At 36.8% G+C, this 19,796-nt stretch overlaps 1 protein-coding gene across 6 annotated transcripts in view; it reads right to left on the bottom strand.

The window, feature by feature from the left end:
- The window catches only part of LOC107224001 (chloride channel protein 2), a 44,548-nt gene that overhangs the window by 3,771 nt on the left and 20,981 nt on the right, over nucleotides 1-19,796 (bottom strand). Inside the window, exons 1-9 of one of the 6 annotated variants that reach the window (XM_015663899.2) lie at nucleotides 15,642-16,685; nucleotides 14,943-15,030; nucleotides 4,389-4,677; nucleotides 2,365-3,097; nucleotides 2,055-2,289; nucleotides 1,742-1,904; nucleotides 1,121-1,351; nucleotides 633-1,033; nucleotides 121-263 (exon numbers count right to left, since the gene is read on the bottom strand). In XM_015663899.2, coding sequence (XP_015519385.1) covers nucleotides 121-263; nucleotides 633-1,033; nucleotides 1,121-1,351; nucleotides 1,742-1,904; nucleotides 2,055-2,289; nucleotides 2,365-3,097; nucleotides 4,389-4,677; nucleotides 14,943-15,030; nucleotides 15,642-15,778 — 2,420 coding nt within the window. In that variant the 5' untranslated portion in view covers nucleotides 15,779-16,685. Of the gene's footprint in view, nucleotides 1-120; nucleotides 264-632; nucleotides 1,034-1,120; nucleotides 1,352-1,741; nucleotides 1,905-2,054; nucleotides 2,290-2,364; nucleotides 3,098-4,388; nucleotides 4,678-6,069; nucleotides 6,818-7,591; nucleotides 7,636-14,942; nucleotides 15,031-15,617; nucleotides 16,686-19,315; nucleotides 19,424-19,796 lie in introns of those variants that run through there. The other 5 variants (XM_046737770.1, XM_046737769.1, XM_046737771.1 and 2 more) reach the window with 5 other exon arrangements.

The following is a 19,796-nucleotide window of genomic DNA, read 5'->3' on the forward strand; positions in this document are numbered from 1 at the left end:
ATATTTACAGCTCTGTATGTAAAGTGTAGCTCTGTACTTCTGATTTTCCATTACAATAACCCTCCATTCCTGTAACTCAATTTTTTTACACTGCATACTTATAGAGACTTTGTCTTTTACCTGCTTTCAGCTCCAGTTACCGTCGTGTATGGCGTTACTGCCGGACTTACTAAAGGGCTGAAACCCTTCAGAGTGAACGAGTGCGTCTTTTTAAGGATCGACTTCTTTGGCTGGGATCCGAATATCGGTGAGTGGAAGGCGTGCTGCGTAGTGTTATGGATTAGAGAATAAGAGAAATTTGATTTTCTTGACAGTTTAGTATCTTTTAGGAAGTTACAGTAAGATCGGTATCGTTATGTAATAACAACTCAATATTGCTCCAATCGCAGGATGATGTATAAAGTTCAAGGCCGTGATCTTAATTGAAGAAGAATTGCTCTGCCGATGAATGCAGTAAACCACCGTAATAATCAAATTAAGAATCAACTCTTTGAAAATCACACTAAAGTAGCAGAATGTTGTTTGTTTTTTTCCAATCTTTCATTACCAAACTCAATACCGTCGTATGAGAATCGGTCGTCACCCTATTTGCCGTTCACTTAATACCGTTCAATTTTAATCGTGACACTCACCGCGTCATTTCCAGTAGTTGTGAGATCGCTGGCGCTCTGGCGTTGAAGTTTGAGAATATCGGGCGCCGGAATGACTTCGAACCTGGATGGCCTCCGGGTTCTCTCCTGTTCTCTGAGCTGCCGTTCCATTTCCTCCCTCGCCCGTTCTTCCGCCTCCTTTTGCCACTTCTGAGCAACCTGAAGCCGCCGTTCTCGACCGATGTGCTTTTCTATCAGCTTGATCAGCTCCAACCGTTGGATGGAGCCCAAGAGTATCATCGAGCCCGGGTTATCCGCAAGTGGAAACCCCCGCAGCTTTCGGTTCTCCTTCAGTATGTCCTTGAGCTTCTGATAGGTGATTCCGTGCCAGATATACTTCACGTCACGGACCATGAAGTCCTCGACGTAGACGTTGTACATTCCTGCGAAAATTGAGACACGAGTTTGAGAAAATGTCGCATTCCTCGTGCGAAATTTGATTTTATTCAATTCCCCTTAGCGATTCGTACCTGAACTTGATGGCAACAAGTCGGGTAGGTAGGGCAGCTTCTTTATCAGTATTATACTGTCGTATATGCTCGGCTGCAGAAGCGCCGCTATAGCGTTGCTTATTAGTACCGCGATCATTATTGGCACTATGTGCGTTATCTGACCGGTCATTTCGATCACTATTACGCTTACTGATATCGTGTGCGTTACCGCGCCGGAAAAGGCCGCTGCTCCGACGGTCGCGTAGCCTCCTATATAACAAAACAGATAATTGTAAATTGCCAGAATTAGAGGCTCTAGGTCGTGAAGGAACGAGCGAAGCAATAGAGAGAGAGACCGACTATCAGAGTGCAAATAACGGGTTGCAGTCAGCGTTATGAATCAACAAAGGTGGAGTCAAACAAACTTCATTGGCTCCATGCACAGCCATGAAAAGGTAATAAATACGTTTGCCTGACGCAAATGGTTTTCTTTATATGCAGTGCCGCGGTCATTCAACAAGGTTGAATTGACCAATTAAGTGATTCTTACATTACAATGTGTGGAAAAAAATTATTTGGTTACATAGTTACTGCTGGCTTGCGGGCCGACAATTTTGGAGTTTGATTACCGAGGGAAAGGGAAAAAGGCGATTCACTTACCAGGTGTAATTGCGCTATTAATACCACCGTATCTGACGCCGTTCGGGAACCAAAGAGCCATCCCTTCTCCTACGGCTCGGCCAAGCGCTGCTCCGATTTTGAAAACTGGTATGAATATACCCGAAGGAACTGGTACGGTTGAACTTATTATGGAGAATATGAACTGCAAGATGACATGATAAACAAATGTTGAAAATTTCAAATTTGTCATCGAAGGTTTGACCCGACCTATTTTTTATTTATCGGTATCATCTACTGGACTGAGAGTCTTTTATCGTCACTTTTATATGTTTTTATGGTGTGCAAGACTCACGGTGAAGGCCACGTAGCTGAAGAGACCGACAAAGACGTCTGTGTACGCGGATGACCAGTGCTGAAGGACGTTCATTTCCAGAACTGTCAACTCCGGCTTCGACCACGTGAAGTTTACGAACAATCCGAGCACCTGTTCGTGGGTCGTTAAATCTCCCGCCATGAACTGACCCAGGCCCAACGGAAACGAAATCGTTGCTACCAAGAGGGTGACGATTCCGGGATACAAAAACCGGCTGAAAATCAAAGCATGCTAGAGTTCGAAGAAACGAAATAAAAGAGGACGAGGACGACGAAGACAAGTCTCTCACTTTTTCTGAAGGAACCTGTTCATGCTCTTGTTCTTCCTCATGAATATGACGTACTGCCTGTGAAGCCATACGTAAAAAGCGCCACCGAGACCGCTTCCCACACCGATAATGGCGAACACGAATAACTCCTGAGGATCGAAGGGGAATTCGGCGGTAAAATTTGTCGGAAACATGGCGGTGATGGTTTCTTCCTTGTTCAGCCAAACGGCGAGTAGTCTGAAGGTGGTCGCACCGCAAACGGCGGCGAAGAAACCTCGCCAGTAATTCCTCACGGCGAAGTAAACCGTCGTTACTTCTATGCTGAAGAGAACACCGCCTATGGGGGCTGCGAAACAGGCCGCGACACCGACCGCGCAAGCCGCCGCCAGCATCTCGCAATTTCGACTCTCGTTTTCGTAGATACCCTGAAAGCTCGTGACCAGCTTTGACAGCAGCGTTGCCACTATGCTCGCTATGTGGACGAACGGACCTTCTTTGCCCAGCGGCAAACCCGAGCCCAGTGTCGCTGTCAGCCCGATCACCTTCGCCACCAGGGTTCGGAACGTCAGGTACTCCTTCAACGCCACTCCTCGCAGGATCGTTTTCATCTCCGGGATCCCTGATCCTATGCTCTGCGGGGCTACTATGTGCACGAAACCTGCGCTGAACAGGATCAGGCACACCGGAAGCGACACCCATGCTAGATACTGCAGCGCCGGCTGCGTCGTCAGGTCTTGGTACAGCCATATCCTCGCTGTAATTTCATTACTTTTTACAATGTCTTCGAAGAACTGTCGAAACGAAGAGATTGAGGATCAGAGGGTCACGATTGGAGTCAATAATTTTTAATTTCAGGTATTTCCGTTTCAACGATAATTCTAGTCTGACAAGTTGCTTATAACTGACAATGAAATTTTTTCCCCGCAAATCCGTTGCTTTTTTTTCGTTTCTTTATACTTTGTCAGACCTAATTTAACTTGAGGAACCTCAGTGGTGCACTTTTTCCTTTTCTTCAGGCATTGTTTCGACTGGACTGTACATCTGATGTACGTATTCTCAAGAGACGGAGCAAAAAGTGTCATAACTGAATGTTTCAATGACTGTATATAGAGAATATAAGTAGTAATTTACCATTGACCATAACTATAACCATGAGATTGATGTTGGTAACGTTAACGTAACGAAACGGTGCAGAAAAATTCACCATTTTCCAACATGAGGATAACTTTGAAGGAATTGACTTTGCAAAATGTAGGTGTCTTCTCTGATAGGCATTGTTACATACGCGTTACGAACTTTGCCCTTATGCACAATCACTACACTTTGTACTTGGGGCATTCCACGCTAAGTCGGTAAACGCTTGATCACATTTTTTAATTTCATCAAGGATTTGTCCTACGTTAGTCAGACCTCCGAAAAGATTCCAAGATTTTTTTCATATTTTCTGAATCACACGTCTTTACTTCGTGATTGTTTAAATCCGTCTCAAAAACACCCAAATTTATTTTTCTGCAACAAGAACAAAAATATTTGGTTTCCTAAATGAAATATTTTCACGCAAGATTCAGGGTGGGACCTCGTTTTTTATATTTTCATACCTGCTCAAAAATCTATTATAATACATATCGCATCTCCGATTTGATTACTGACTTTTTTTTTATTGCTTCTCCGATTCTAAAATAAACTCACGCTTTGGTACAAAGTTTTTTCAGTAGATTCTTATCTAGTTTGAAGATAGAAACAATGATAAATAAAATAGAAAAAAATCGAATCTCCACTGCGAATCTTGGGTGAAAATGTTTTATTTCGGAAACCAAATGTTTTTTTTTTTTCTCGTTTCATAAATATCAATTTGGGTGTTTTCCAGATGGGATTGAAAAAATCAGAGTAAAGAGGAGTGATTAATAGAATTTCAAATTATTATCGGAAGCTTATCAGGGGTCGTACTGACGTAGGAAAAATCCTTGGTGAAATTAAAAACTGTCATGGTGAACCGTTTACTCAACTGGCGCGGAATGCCCCATATAAATGTGCATCACCCGTACCGTTGTTGCAAAGTGAAATGCCCTTGTCCATGGCATGGCTTAGAATGGCCATGATGACGCCGAGGAGAGCAAGGAAGACCCAATCCTCGCCTAAACGGGCCCCCGTGTGTTTCCATGTGAACGCAAGCACAGCTAATAGTTTTCTACATAGGGGTCCTCGCTTCTTTGACTTTCTCAGCTCGTGGGTACGGTCCTTGTCCAATTTCCGTCTGGCTCTGTCGTGGGATCGGAGTCTTCTTGCTTCTTCTTTCGCGTATTCACCCAGGTCCTTCGTGTAGCGTCCATACATCTGCGAATTGTTTTTTATTATATTAGAAAATTTTTCACCATCAATTCTCATTTTGCATTCACATTATCATCACTATAATATCGGTTGTTTCTTTCGAAATTTTTTCATTTGACCAGCAAACTGCATGTTCTCTTTTTGTTAACTTGTTACGAGTCTCCGTTTGTACTAGGCATTCCATGCGATGGGTGCAGGATGATAGTCTTCTTGATGATAATGAAGATGATGATGATCATGATTTTTCTGTTTATAATATTTTTCTCCCTCGAGAATTATACATATATATACATGTATATATATACGGATACCTCATTAGGTATAAATGTTGCGCAATTCACTTGGAGTTCGGTCAAAATTACATATTGTTACTTTATCGTCGCGATGAAAATCGGTATGCATGCATAGAGTAGTACAAGTTACTATGTATCGACCAGTCAGAGACGTTCTTTTGCCTTCTTTCTCTTTTTTTGCGTTGCTGCGTTTCTTCTCTTGTGCAGATACGACTGACAATTAACGGTCTTAACGCGTTTCGTATGTGTATAGTATGTATACCTATACTCATTTGATAACGGATTTGTAATTCTCTCATTTATAGATATAAGTACGTAAATGAATAATAATGCATTGATGAATTTAAGTATGTAGATACAGTGTTGTTGTTGTTTTAGTTTTTCCTTTCCTTTATCTCGAATCGGTCGTTAAAGATTAAGAAAAGAAAAAGGAAAAGAGGAGAAAAATCGTTTTCTCGATGTCACAAATCGGAAATTTCTATATCTACACACATTTTTTAACCCTGCAGTTGTCCCAACGATTCGGCTGAAATTTCTCTCTTTTTTTGATAAACAAATGACGGTGAAAATATGCGCCAAATAACTCGCAACCCGCATTTCACGCATGCGCGTCAACGTCATCTAAATGCAGGCGTCGATTGCTGCCTGCAGCGGTTTTTTTCTTTCAAGATGAAGACTTTGTTTTCTTTCGCACCCGTTGTTTTGACGTCGTCTGGTTTATTTCTTACTCTCTTTGTTTTATTTCGACACGTGACGAATGACGAACCTATGTGTGTAACTGCATAATCGTACAACAGACAATAAGATTTACACGATTTCAAATATTGATAATAATACGCATGTGTACAGTAAACAGTTCCCAGCATATAAGTATGCTTATGAAAATTTAATTTAATTGATGAGATGGGACGGGGTGAAAAAAAATTATCTTCAGTTTAAATACGTGATTTTGCGTGTAATGATGGAAAAGAGAGAGAAAGAGAGAGAGAGAGGGAGAGAACAAAAAAATTTAAAGTGAAGAATTACTAAACGTAATCAACAGTCACGACGTAAGAGATTTCTCCCTCTCTCTTCTTTGTCCCGATGAATTACATCATAAACTTACAACGTATTCATCGTTGCAGACGAAATATGCTCTGTTGTTTAGAACTGCAACTGCCGGCATCAACATTCAAATCGTTACAACGAGTAATTTTTGTTTCGTAAAATGCGTCGAGCAACAGCATCAGCATCAGCAGTACGTAAAACGGCATGGAAAAGGCTGTTTGTATTATTTAAAAAATGTTCCGAATTTCGTTTCGTCGTATTCTTGTTTTTTTTTTTTTTTTCTTCCTATTATTTTTTCTTCTCTTCAAATCAGGTGACGAACGAAGCGGATCGTTTGAACGATCGATGAACGTTGATCGACGATTCTTCTTCGAATAAGAACATCGTTTTTCCTTTCGTTTTCGTTGCTGCAGATATTTGTTCCGTCTCGTTTTTAGGCGAAGAGAGTTAAGTTACAACGCGGCCAAGACTTTTAGACGACTAATGCGTTAAATTTAGATGAGCATGCTTATAATATAGAGTCAGCCGATCACGCGCGATAATAGTGCGGTATTGTTGTATTATACATATGTATACATACATACATACATCTCAACGTATACCTACAAGTATTGTTGGCAACTGTGACAAAATTCTCTCTAATGCTCATTCGCGTTTTTCTTTGTTTAAACTTTTCTCTAATTATTTAATATTCGATTGTTTAAAAAGAAAAATTAAACGTGCAGATTATAGTTTTCTCTCGATTTCGTTATTACAATAATCACCATCATTATTGGTATTGTTATTATTCTTGTAATCGATACCGGTATCAGTGCTGATAACAATTATAAACCGATCGTTTCAACGCGTCGAGTAAGATTATAAAAAATAAAGCGGAAAAAATGTTGAAAAAAAAAAAATAAGTAACGGACGACAATTTTTCATTCGTAAAATGAATCATTGTTTCGCGAAATGTGTATTGTAACAATAGTTTTAAGATTGTAGGAAAACATTTTATCGTACAATATACCTGAACACGTGTATGCTACATTATATTATATTTACATGCATATACCTATGTGATCGAATCACGTCGAGGGCATTGACTGCATTTTCATATAACTATGTATGTTATGTACCTGAAACGCGTCATGCGTCACGTGGATTATATACTATTATTATGTAATAGTAAACGCGCTTGCGCGTAATATGCATGTATTAAACAAGTATATCGTCAACCAATAATCCGCATATCGATTTTTATGACATCTTTCGAAGAGTATACCGATCGATACTTTATTTTATCCTTATTCTCACTCTCGCGATTTTTCCATTTCGTTTCTACGAATGTACAATATATTCGCGTTTCTTTTTTTCTCAAACTCTATTTAGTGTTCGTTTAATTTAATACGTTCTGTTTTATTCGATTACCGTTGTTATAATCATTACTGTGATACGGTTGGTCGTTTTTATTTTCTTGTATTACTCAATGCGCCACTGTTATTATTTTTATTGTTATTAATAATCGTACAAAGGTATTCCTCGTGACGTAACGTTGGTTAAATTCATACAACAGGGAATGAGAAACGATAATTTTTTACCAAAGTGCAGCATAACTCGGTTCGCGTATGCTTCCGGCACTGCACCAACTCCCGAACTAAAGATTTGCTTTTTGACTGACGTTTGATAGATAGATCATGCATATGGTTCTCCGTTTTACTCTGGTGTACATAGATATGTACGTATCGTGTACCATTTGCCACGCGTTTAATACCGACATCGAAAGTTTGGCAACGAACTGAGTTTTCTCGTCGGATCAGAGAGGCGAGGTGAGGTTGTGTTAAGTAGCGACTTGTAGTATTTCTCAAGGAGCACATCGTGCATACCGCATGAGGATAAATATAAACTCGATCAAACGTCGATCTATAAGCTTATAATTTCTCTAAGGTGAATTTGGATCGTATTTCATTATAGTTTTATAACACTAAGTAAGATGCACGAACATTGTACAACTTTTAGGCCGATTTATCATTTTACAACAGGAGAAACACGGGTCGATCAATTTTATCCACCGTTTTCGAATTCAAAACTTGTCGTCGATTCTTTGGCGTTTCCTCACCTTGAATCTTTTTTTTATCTATTCTCTTAAAATATCAAATCCATTTTAAGGTGAATCCTCGGAAACTCGTGAAAAGAAACATATTTTTTGACATTTCCAATCCTGTAATAAACTGAGAGGCTAAAAAAAAAAAAAAATCGTTTTTCATTCTTCTTTGTATTTGTACTTTTTGAGGGTAAAAACAGACCTTCCGGAGTATGTTCCGTCAAATGTTTAAAGTTCCGGAACGATAGTGGAATCATAATTGAATCGATGCAATAAATATTTCAGGGATCTCGAATTTTTTGAACATCCGTTTCGCACTATTTGTACTAAGTATTAATTATGATAATCCCACCCTAATAATTTCGATGTTATATATAATTAATACTATGCCGATCCCGTTTCATGCATATCTTCTTTTTTTGTTTCATTTCTTGAGAATCTATCTTAAAATGAATTTCACATGATATTCGTGAAGATGCAGTCTTTTTTATCGAAAAATATATTCGATAAATATATTTCCACCACGACAACAGCAAGCGTTGGAAAATTCGAAGACAAAGTATGAATTCGTGAAAAGGTGATAAGATTGATCGTAATAAGGAGACGACGACGACGATAATGATAATAAATCAACGAGTGCCTTCGGGCAACACGTGCTGTGATTTCTCGTACGTAGCGTATCGGACACGTACTTTTATTCACATTATAAAATACGCACGTTATTTCATTCGTCGAGGTTACAAAAAATAAAATGAAAAACCCGAAGTTTCAGCACAGGTGCGATGAAGGAGTACATTTATTACCTACATTCCTATCCTAACTATTACGAAGAGCTATGGGAGGGGGGGAAAGAAAGAAAAAATATATATCAAGTATAACAACAAATCCGAAGATCAAGGTGAGCCGGATGTAACAGTTTTATACGTAATTCGTTGTACGGTTATACATATATATATATATAATACTATACATATGTGCAAATGTTGTTGTATTACAAACGTTTCGTCCTTTCGTACGGTTCAAATGCGATTATAATTGCGAAATTGATAACAAAAAAAAAAAAACAATTTAGCAGCAGACTTATATGCATGCATGTTTATATATATATATTTATATATATATATGGGGTATTCCATGAGATCTTGATCAAGATTTTGCGTCGATGTCTCAGATTGGCTTTATAATTTCTGTATGATAGCACGTGACGATAGATACAATCGCAATTTTTTTCACAATTTTTCGACCCAGCGTATCTGAAGTATTATTTGAAAACTTAAAAAAAAAAAAAAAACTCACTTTCTCGATTCTGAGAAAATTCAGAGAAATCTTTTAAAGTATAACAAAAGTTTTTGACACCTGTTAGAAGATGAAGATTTCATAAATTCAAAAGATTAATAAGAAAAATGAAAGACTTTTCTGAATTTTTCAGATCTTAGAAAGTAGGTTCTTTTTTTTAAAGTTTTTACATCATACTTCAGATACGCTGGGTCGAAAATATTCTGAAAAAAATTGCGATTGCATTTTTCGTCATTTACTTTCATACCAAAACTTGAAAAGCCAATCTGAGACATGGACGTAAAAATCTTGATCGAGATGTCATGGAATGCCTCATACATATGCATGTGAATATATACCTTGTACAGATTACAGTCTGTTTTCGATTTTATTCGAAATTAATAACGCGAAGTATATAACATAATAATATATGCGTGCATTCGAAATTGAACGTAATGTTTCGCCGAATCTAAGAAAATCGAGAAAGAATAAAATTTCAAAAATCTCGTTCGCAGTTGATTCGATTTAAATTTATTTATTATCTTTTCTCGTCGATTTATACACTGCGGTATGTAATTGAATATCAATCTAATGCTCTCATATGTTATGAAATGAATCAGGCTGCTGCGTCAACCAGCGTTATTGTAAAAACAGTTCGGTTTCAGACTTTAAACTGTAAACACATATTTTTCCAAAAATTTAATTTTGCTACCTGATAATTCGCTTAATAAGCTCGCGAACCTAAGCTTTTCTCCCCTACAGAGAGTACAGAGCTGAAACTTGGACGGCAGCTTTTTTTCGTCATTTTGAACAATACTTCAGACTGGAATTTGAAAAAAAAATGGTCGATTTTTTTCATACAGTATAACGTATACATGTACAAAAAGTGAAATCCGCTCTCAATTTTAATATTAACCCGTGTATATATAGCCCAAAGACTCTTTAAAGGAGTTAAAATAGATTTTTTAACTATTTTTTTCATCAATTTGCATGTAAACAATGAAATAACATTACGTAGCAGCTTAAACTAATCTAAAAGTAATTTTACCGTATTCCGCAGACTTATCTGAATTTCTTAAGGTGATACATATATTAGAGCAATGTGAGGATAAAAAACTGAATTTTCGATATGTTATTAATCGCTAATAAATACGTATAAAATAATCGTTTTTAATTCGATAAAATAAGAGATTATTTGATTTGAATTTAAGAAGCAGAAATAAGTTGTTTTTTGGAAAATTTTTAATTTGAATAAAGATGAAACTTCAACAAAAATGAGCTGGAAATCAATGTAACATCTCCGAACATAATTATTGCCAATCTAGCGTTGTGGTATTTTGATCCGATTATTTTTCGATTTTCTCGTATCGATTTCACGTAAAAAAAAGCAACGCTGTCGAAATACGAATAACGGCATTGATTTTCGCAGGAAAAACTATGCAAAAATTATTTTTTTCAAGTTTTTTACCTCGATAATTACTCCTAATCGATTTTAACTCCTTTAAAGCGCTTTTGAGGCACGAGTTAATATTAAAATTAAGAGCGGATTTCACGTTTAAAAATCATTTTTTAGTATTTCGAGTCAATTTAAAGGGTGAGAGAAAATTTTTTTTTTTTTAACAATATTAAGGGCCACTCTAATAATATGTATATGTATTGTATACACGTTATATATGAGGGATTCGCCGTCAACTTGGCCGCACAAAAAATAAAGCCGCACAAATTAATTTCTTTATACTGGAACCTCGACCGAATTTGTGTGGGTTCATTTTTTTTACCCTAGAACCTCGATCCGTGCCACTCTGGCGATTTTTTGGCGATATTGTCACACATATTGGAAGACTCTGTAATTTTTTCAGCAAAAAAAAGGGTCCTTTTTGAATAAAAAAAATAATTTCGTCCTTTTTTGGTAAAAAATCAGCGTTACCGGTGGGTAAAAATTTTTTCAAAAATTCCTCGCGAAAGCTAACAAAAAACTACAACTTCTATGTAGAGTCATTTTTTTCAGTTACTTCAAGTTTCCGAGATATATTCATTTGAAAAGTAAACGGCAATTTCTCAAATAATGAATTAAAAAATCTGAAATAATTCACATAGAGTACCTTTTAGTAGTACTTTGATATAACCAATTATGGGGCAGATCTGAGATGGTCGAAAAAAAAGTGGCCGAGTCGACGGAGAATCCCTCATATATAGATACGGTAGATAAAGGAAACGAAGAAGAACGTGATTTACAACGCTGCAAGCTGATTTGTGTACGCCGATCACGTCCTCGGCCTACCAAAACGGGTGTACGTTATATATGTTTGAATTGACGTAACCTTATGCGTACACAATACACATGTATATATAACATTACCTACTACAGAATTTATACGATCACGGCCTGCGAATAAAATCAGCTGATCCGTTCATTTGGTAAGAATCGGTATACCGTGAATTAATTAAAAACTGTAGACAAATCGCGCTAGAAGAGAGAAACGTCGGAAAATCTAAGCGGATGTATATTTTTGGATTCATTTGCTCTGCTAAAAGTTTTGTTCAGTTTTTTTCACAGCTTAATATAGATCGGCATTACAAGCCAAGTCAGTCAACGATTGACCGTGACATTTTTTTATTTAATTAAAGATTTTTGCTGCGTTACTATGGCGTCTGAAAATCTTCTAAAAAAAGTTTCACATTTTTTCAATCACTCGTCTTTACCCTACGAATTTTCAAACCCATCTCGAGATACCTAAATTAATTTTTATCGACCGAGAAAAAAAATATTTTTTTGCAAAAATGGTAAATGTATTTTAACACTGGAGAAACAATTTAAAAAATCAGTAATCAAATCGGAGATGCGGTAAGTGTTATACCAGATTTGAAACAGGTATGAAAATAAAAAAAAAAAAATGAAACGATCACAAAAAGTGACACGTTGTCAGTGTACGTTTAAAAATATCATGAAAACTGTCTTTTCGAAAAATAAGAATTGGTAAGAGAAAGGAATAAAACCGACAAGGAAATTATGTTATTTTATTATTAGAATTGAAAAACGTAAAACGAATGTGGATGAGAATTTAAACTATGAGAATTCGGGAACTCATATTTTCTACTTATACAATACGTTAAATTATATGTATAAATAATCTTTGTCTCGAAACGTTGTGCAATGGAAAAATTTGTGGTATTTCTATTCTTCGTTCTGACGTTCTATTTATTTATTTCTTGCTTTTTTTTTCATCTTCTTTTCGATATTGCATTGAAATTTCAATTTCCTCGTGCGCATAGTTGAGTCAACGATAATTCCGCATGCCTCTCCTGTATCGCGCCTGTGTATTTATGAACGAAAAGAATGAAAGAAAGACAAAGTGAAGGAGAGAAAAACCGTTACATGGCGTCAAAAATTCCTTAAGAATTTATGAGAACATTTTATTTTTTTTTCCCCCGGTTTAAGAAACTCATTAACTATTTCCTTGCTACACGAGATGAGTCATTTTCTTAAAATTGGCATAACGGAAACCGTTCAAATCTCATCGTCGACGAAGGTTAGAGAGAAAAGAAACAGAGAAAAAAAAAAAAAAAAAAAACAAGCGATCTTCAAAGTGTATAATACCGTTTGCGCAAAATCAAAGCTTAGCTTTCACGACGGAGTCCAACTGTACACACATTTGGAATAATGTAATATATATAAGTATAATGACTGGTATTAACCAAGCCGTTGATTTTTTGGCCCGAAGCCAGTCGCTGACGTTTTTGTGTGTGCGCTCGGTATATTACACATTGATTTTAAATATAGAATTTTCACAGACGTCTCGCAAAGTTTCGCCTTGTTGTTATAATATTATAATACGTATAATGCCCGATGCACGCTGTACAAAATACTTGATTAATCCACACAGGTTGAATAATTTACTCGTTTTGTGAAACTTTATCGGTACATATATGTACGGTTAAAATGTCATTTAAGTTGAAAAATTTTGCAAGTTCAACCGACGCGTCTTATTAATTAAGTTGCAAGTTGACATTTTTCATAAATTTTGTCTATACGAGACAGTCTTAAATGGAGCACGATTGTGACATACTTATATTCATCCGAGCGATTTCTTGAAAATTCAAAAATAGTAAACAGTGGAATCAAAATTTCAGACATCGATGCTTCGTTTCTAATCGTTTAAAAAAAAATGTTCTAAATCGAGTAGATTTTTTTTTTTAATTCCGAATCATCTTTCTAATACATTCTTAGACTATATTTCGAAGACTTTCAAAGCGATTTAAAAGGAAACATCGATATCTAAACTTTTGTTTGTAATTCCATTATTTTGCCATTTTCGCACGTACGAATATAATTATCCGACAAATATTCAACGTGCATCATCTCGTGATAAAATAATAATAAGCATCAATTTTTGGCTATCTAATCTTCTCGAGTAACCTTACAAGGCTTTCTAAGGTTTTCCCCTCGCTCTTTGTCTCTCTCTCACTTTCACTCTAATTGCTAGGAAAAAAATATGACTGTCCCAAGAAGCCGTGACGTCACTAAACTGCAACGACGTCACGCTCCGTTCACCGCATTGCATGAATTAACGTCACCGTTGAAAGGAGAATCGAGGCCGCGAAGCGATTCGACCTTACTTCATTTCACTTTTTACATTGTCTATTTTCTGTTTACCTATTAGAGTATTACAGAAAAAAAAATAATTTGCGATTTCACAGTAGCACAGCCTAAAAAATTTGTTTGGATTAAAAGAAAGATTCTGGGAAAAATTGAGCGTTCTCAATTAAAAGTTCATATTAAATTACAACTATTTTACGAGATTGAATTAATAATGAAAAAGTTGTCAGACGTGCACTTCTCAAACATCGACTGGAGACCTAATATTATCTACAAATCTGGTTATTTTTAACGACGTAAATTGTTATTTTGATTCGTGTAAGGAATGAGAAAAAACTCTTTTTTCACTATTTTCCATAGTTTGAAAAAAAATTTTAAAAAAGTAAAAAATCAATTGAGGACGATCTTCCATAAAACGTGAAACACAGTTGTCTGGCTGATCAGCCAGGTATTATAGATGAATAACATTCTCGTGACTTACGTTGTATGAATAATGAAAAAATTATCAACTTCGTGATCATGCCAATAAATCATTCATTCCAGATTATGCGGTTGTTATGACATTTATTAGGGATGATTATTTTTGTAAAACCAGGTCGCGTACAAAGAAGTGGGGAGAAAAAATCGAAAAGTTTTTTTGTTTTTCATTTATTTCATGCTGCTTTAATCATATATCATACATCCTATTGCGTGCGATATTTACTTTTCAATTTGACGAGCATTTTTCGTTTTATTATTATGGGAAATAATTACAGATCAAGCACCTTTTTAATGAATAGGGTTTCGAACATTTAGGCATTATTACCGCGTACGTCATGCATAGAAAAATTGTAACAGACTTATAAAACAGTTGCAGTTATTGAATCAATGCTGTGCTTTGTAATTCTACTTCTAGTTTCATTGTTTCAGCTAAAGCCATTCCGCTATTATATTTGTATTATATTATATAGTTTCTTGATAGTTCTTATTATCTTACAAAAGTGTTAATGTAGTCGAAGGCGTCGAATTCCTGTTGCTCTTCTTCAGGATTCGGCGGAGGACATGGGTAGAAAGCCTGAGATGGCCTGCGGGTTCAATTTTAACCGTTACAAAATCTTACACACAAGATTATACATCAGGGAAATCAATACACGACGGTTAAATTTACAACTGAGATCGAAACGAAAAAACAAACAAATTGCTCGTTTAAGGTATAATAATAGTCTGTGAAAATGATTCCACTGATAGCTATAATTTTCACGTATACGGTATAAAGGATTCGGAATAAACTTACGATTGAGAAATATTTCATTCGTTGTAGTTACGAGAAAATTCTAATCAAATATGGGTATCGTTGTATAATATATAAGTATAACGGTTCAAATGCTGTTGGAATAAGAAAAGAAAATATGGCAGAATATAGCTGTTCAGTGTGATCATCGATTTCCAGTCTGCTAAAACATTAAATTATTGTTCGTTTAATTGACTCCAATTTTTCCAGTCAAACGAATTTTGTGAAAGTATTATACTTAATGAAAGTAGTGTAAACTGCATGATCGAAAAAGGAAGTTTCCTCGGTACAGCATCAAAGCTCATTCTCATTTTTCACCAAGAACTACAACGACATTTTTCGGTTACGGTAAAACCTGAAAATCGCTAATTTATAGCTTACGCGATTCCGATAGTTTCGTTTCACCTGTGAGGATGGTTCTTTCTATTTCCCTTGAGCTTAGCCATGAGCCTGGTGAACTCTTCCCACTCCTTGTCGACTTCCTCTTCGCTGCCCTCAGGCTGAGTCTGAAGAAGCTCGATGTTCCCGGTCTGATTCGCCATTTTGAACGCGTCTCGTCTCTTCCAGCTTCAACCACGGTCTCAAACCTCCCTTGACCACCAACTTTCGCAACTGTAGGTTACTATGAAAATACCCGAAACGTTCTTCGATGTCACCACCCGACGAGCGTCACCGTCACAGGTCATCCTCTCCTGGAAGATCGTTATCCTCCTTTTTCCCATCTCACGTAATTATTCCACTTTGCTTGGTCACCCACAGTTTATTCGTCGAATCGGTAGCTGATCGATCGTCGAGTTCATTATTACCGGCGTTCTTTTCCGCCTCGAAGTCGGCACTTCCCCATCTCTCTCTCCCTCTCTCTCTCTCTCACGTCGCAGTCACGGACTTACAGAATATGAAGAATCAGTGCCGAAAAGTACACACAAAAATCCCCCTCGACTATCGACACATTTCACCTTTAAAATTATTCTCACGGTATGGGAATGCGACTCGCCGATACACACCGCAAGCACTCACTCTCTGGCCAACGCGGCCTGGAAAGCTGATGCAGAAGCTTCAGAAGCTCGGCTCGACCAGCGGCAACTACTCGTCAGCCAATTTACAAATTAGCCACACCAGCCACTATCCGGCGATGTGTACACCGTGCACGTACACGTGTTTCAAACTCCGCACATGCTCCGTTCACACCGACACTAAAATAATGTCTGCAACTACTTCCATCCGCAGCTACTGATCAGCCGTTCTTCCTTTCTTTCCTGCCTCGTCCAGCCTGCACGTCGTTCGTTCGTTTCTAACTCTGTCCATTTTCAATTTCGCGGCTGTCGAACCGCCTCGCGCGATTCCTCGAATCACATCTTTATTACGTTTCGATGCTTTAATGTTATCAACAACAAGTTCCCAATCACAAGTTTCGATATGCCGTGTACTATCATCCGACTAATCGTTCTACAATTGAATCGACATTCTTTAGGTACAGTTCAAACTTGCGAAGTAACGTTGATTAATGCATTAACTTACCGGCTAACTTGTTCTCGGTGCGAAACAAAACGCGACTTCGATTCTGTACGAATTACGCGACAATGACTCTCGATCTCTCACGTGATCGGCTGCGTCGCCGGTCATTGTCGCATAATTCTTATAGAATCGAAGTCGCGTTTTGTTTCGCATCGAGAACAAGTTAGACGGAAAGAAAATGAGGCATTAAACGTGCGACCGAACTTGAATGTGATCCACCTTCGAAATATGTCTCACGATCAGTTAGTAAATGTCTCGAAATCCCGAGACATATTTTCGAGGTTAGACATGGAACGCAAGGCAACTTTAAAACGTCTTTTTTACTGTAAATTCGGGATGTTTCTAGAAATTCGATATACGTGTAAAGATTCGTTTCGTTTATGCCTCACGCAGGTTTGTTGCTGCTCGACTCTTTGTGTCGTAACTTGATTCTTTTGACGTATGGTGCCCATGGTTAAACTCGGGTATAAGACGCTGGAAAGGAAAAGACGAAGTCGGGTAATTTATTAGCGTCGTCGGAATCGCGGCGCTGATCGGCTTGAGTACTTTTAACTCGGACTGTACCAACTCTGGCTGGTTGGCTGGCTGGTTTATAATGGACTATTTCCCCTAGCTTTGCTCGTAGGAAGTCACCTTCAAAGTCACGGATCCTGTAGTTGCAGCGATGAAAACCCGACCGCTTCGCGCTTTTGCTAATTCGTTAATCGGACCAGAGCCATTATGTATTATATTCCCTCCGTCATCTGGTTTCCATTTAAATAATTTTAATCCCGCGAGTTTAACGTAACAGCGCGAATTTTCGTCGTCGTTCTTACGAGCTGATTGTAATCAACGAAATGCACGAAAGCGTGAAAAGAATAAAAATTCAAGGGTGTTTTACGAACAGTCACTCTACAGTCAAATAAAACTACGGATTTTCAATGAAATACGCTCACACTGAGAGAAAGTTTTAGTTCCGGTTACAGCTCGGTCCTTAACTATTTTCATTTTTTACCAAAATAGAAAAATATAGTTCTAGGTACAAAATGAAAATTAGTTTTCTAGCCGTTACCGGAAAGTCTAGTATCCGTTACTATTCCTTCTCATTACGATCACTGTTAATATATTTTCTTGCAACTGTTGCGAAAATTTAATGCTTGTTCAGCAATAAATTGACGCTAAAGCGTATTTAATTGAAAAAAAGTAGAGTAAACCGAACCAACTGATTTTCCGTTGCCATTACCAAAAAAGGATCGACGATACCTGTTTTACTGAATTTTTCTAGTTACTATAAAAAAGATATCTGTGCCAAGTATTCACTTTCAGCAAATCATAGATGATTTTTTACTTGTGAATTCTTTATATCCAATTTATTGCCTGAACCCAAACTTTTATCGAGCTCTTCAATTGACCGAAAACACAAGTTATATTACGTCAAATCAATCCAAGTTGCATGTAATATTGTATTAATTTTTCGATTCAAAATGCAGTCATGATATCAGGAATCATCAGACTAAAATCAGCAACTTTACCGTAATGATTTACATTTTGAAAGAATGGTTATTTCGTAATTTTAGGAACGTCTGAAATGCAGTAAATTTTTTATAATTTTTAATCCATATTTCGAAAACTTGGCTATTTCAAAGTTAATAAAATATTACGAAATAGTGATTTTTCCCCCGATATTTCGTTAAGCCGACGTTACTAACTTCAGCCTCATCAGAAATCAATTTCAAGTGATTCTTGTACATCAGTTTTAATTCTGTTCTACAATATCAAGGCAATTGTTTCCCGATGAAATTTATCAGAATTTAATTAAGGGGCATTTTTTGTACACTTTCGTCCCTCCTCTGAATGGGTCCGTATCGATTTTGGCCCTAAAAAAACTTTTGGGGTTAAAAAACCTTTAAATTTTATAAATCTGCATACTGAAACTACTTGAGAATTTAAACTTTAAACTAATTTTCCGTCACTTTACATACTTCGAACTTGCGCGCGAGGGTTCTCCTACAGTTTCTGACCGATTAACCTGAAATTTTCACGCGGTATTTTTTTTCTAAGTATTCTTCACAAAATTTTCATAAGATTTTGCCCAAATTCTCATCTGGGAGTGAAATACCCTAAATTTTATGCTGTAAAACGGCTCATTTTATATACCGCGATTCTTAGAAATGATGTATTTTCTTTCGTAACGAAAATATCGAAAAAATTCTGTGACAATTTGTGGGAATTTGGAAGTAGATTATGCCAGAAAAGTCCGTATGCTATGCTACAACTATTAAGAGTGAAACCTTGCGCGCAACGAATTTTAACCTTTTTACGTTCTATTAAAATTGCACGCGGTTCATTTAATTGAGGATCTAAAAGATATGAGAAATGAATACCTGAAACCACTAGATTTTTTAAAACTTTTCCTCCGCGAGAAAACAAATTAACTAAGATGTAATGTACCCTAGAATTCACTAAAATTCCTGTAAAAATGCCCCCTTCAGCAGTTGATTGCGTAAACATCTTTTATTCTTGACTTGTTCTTTTTTACACTTTCCGACTGGACTGTATAAATCTGATATGTCATTTAATCGTACCTCTTTCATCCAGTATTGAGACGCAGTGAGGGTTCCTCTTTTCTCCGGATTCCCGACAATGATGTATTCCTTTTTCCTTTTCGGTTTAAACATGTTTTTTTATTTTTTTATGCTATTCAAATTATTACTTTAACCTTGGCCTCCGCGTTTCTTCTAATTCTCGACACCAAAAGCTCGGTATCAAAAATTCAATATCAACACACAAATTATTATAAATATTTTTGCAAGTTATACGCGCGCTTCTCCAATTTTATATTCCAACACGTTGAAAAATTATCTCCATATTCGAATAAAATCCCACCGAGTATTTCGATCACAAATGCATACTATATTATATTACATTATAATTATCGAAGTGTTTATTTCTTCTCTTTAGGTATAATAATGAAGAAGAAAAATTTTCACTTAAAACCTCGTTTGCAATTTATTATATTTCTTTTTATCCAACCGCAATAATTCGGCAAAGCGAGCAAATAACTTA

This window comes from Neodiprion lecontei, chromosome 4 (genome assembly GCF_021901455.1).
Source record: "Neodiprion lecontei isolate iyNeoLeco1 chromosome 4, iyNeoLeco1.1, whole genome shotgun sequence".
Taxonomy (NCBI): domain Eukaryota; kingdom Metazoa; phylum Arthropoda; class Insecta; order Hymenoptera; family Diprionidae; genus Neodiprion; species Neodiprion lecontei.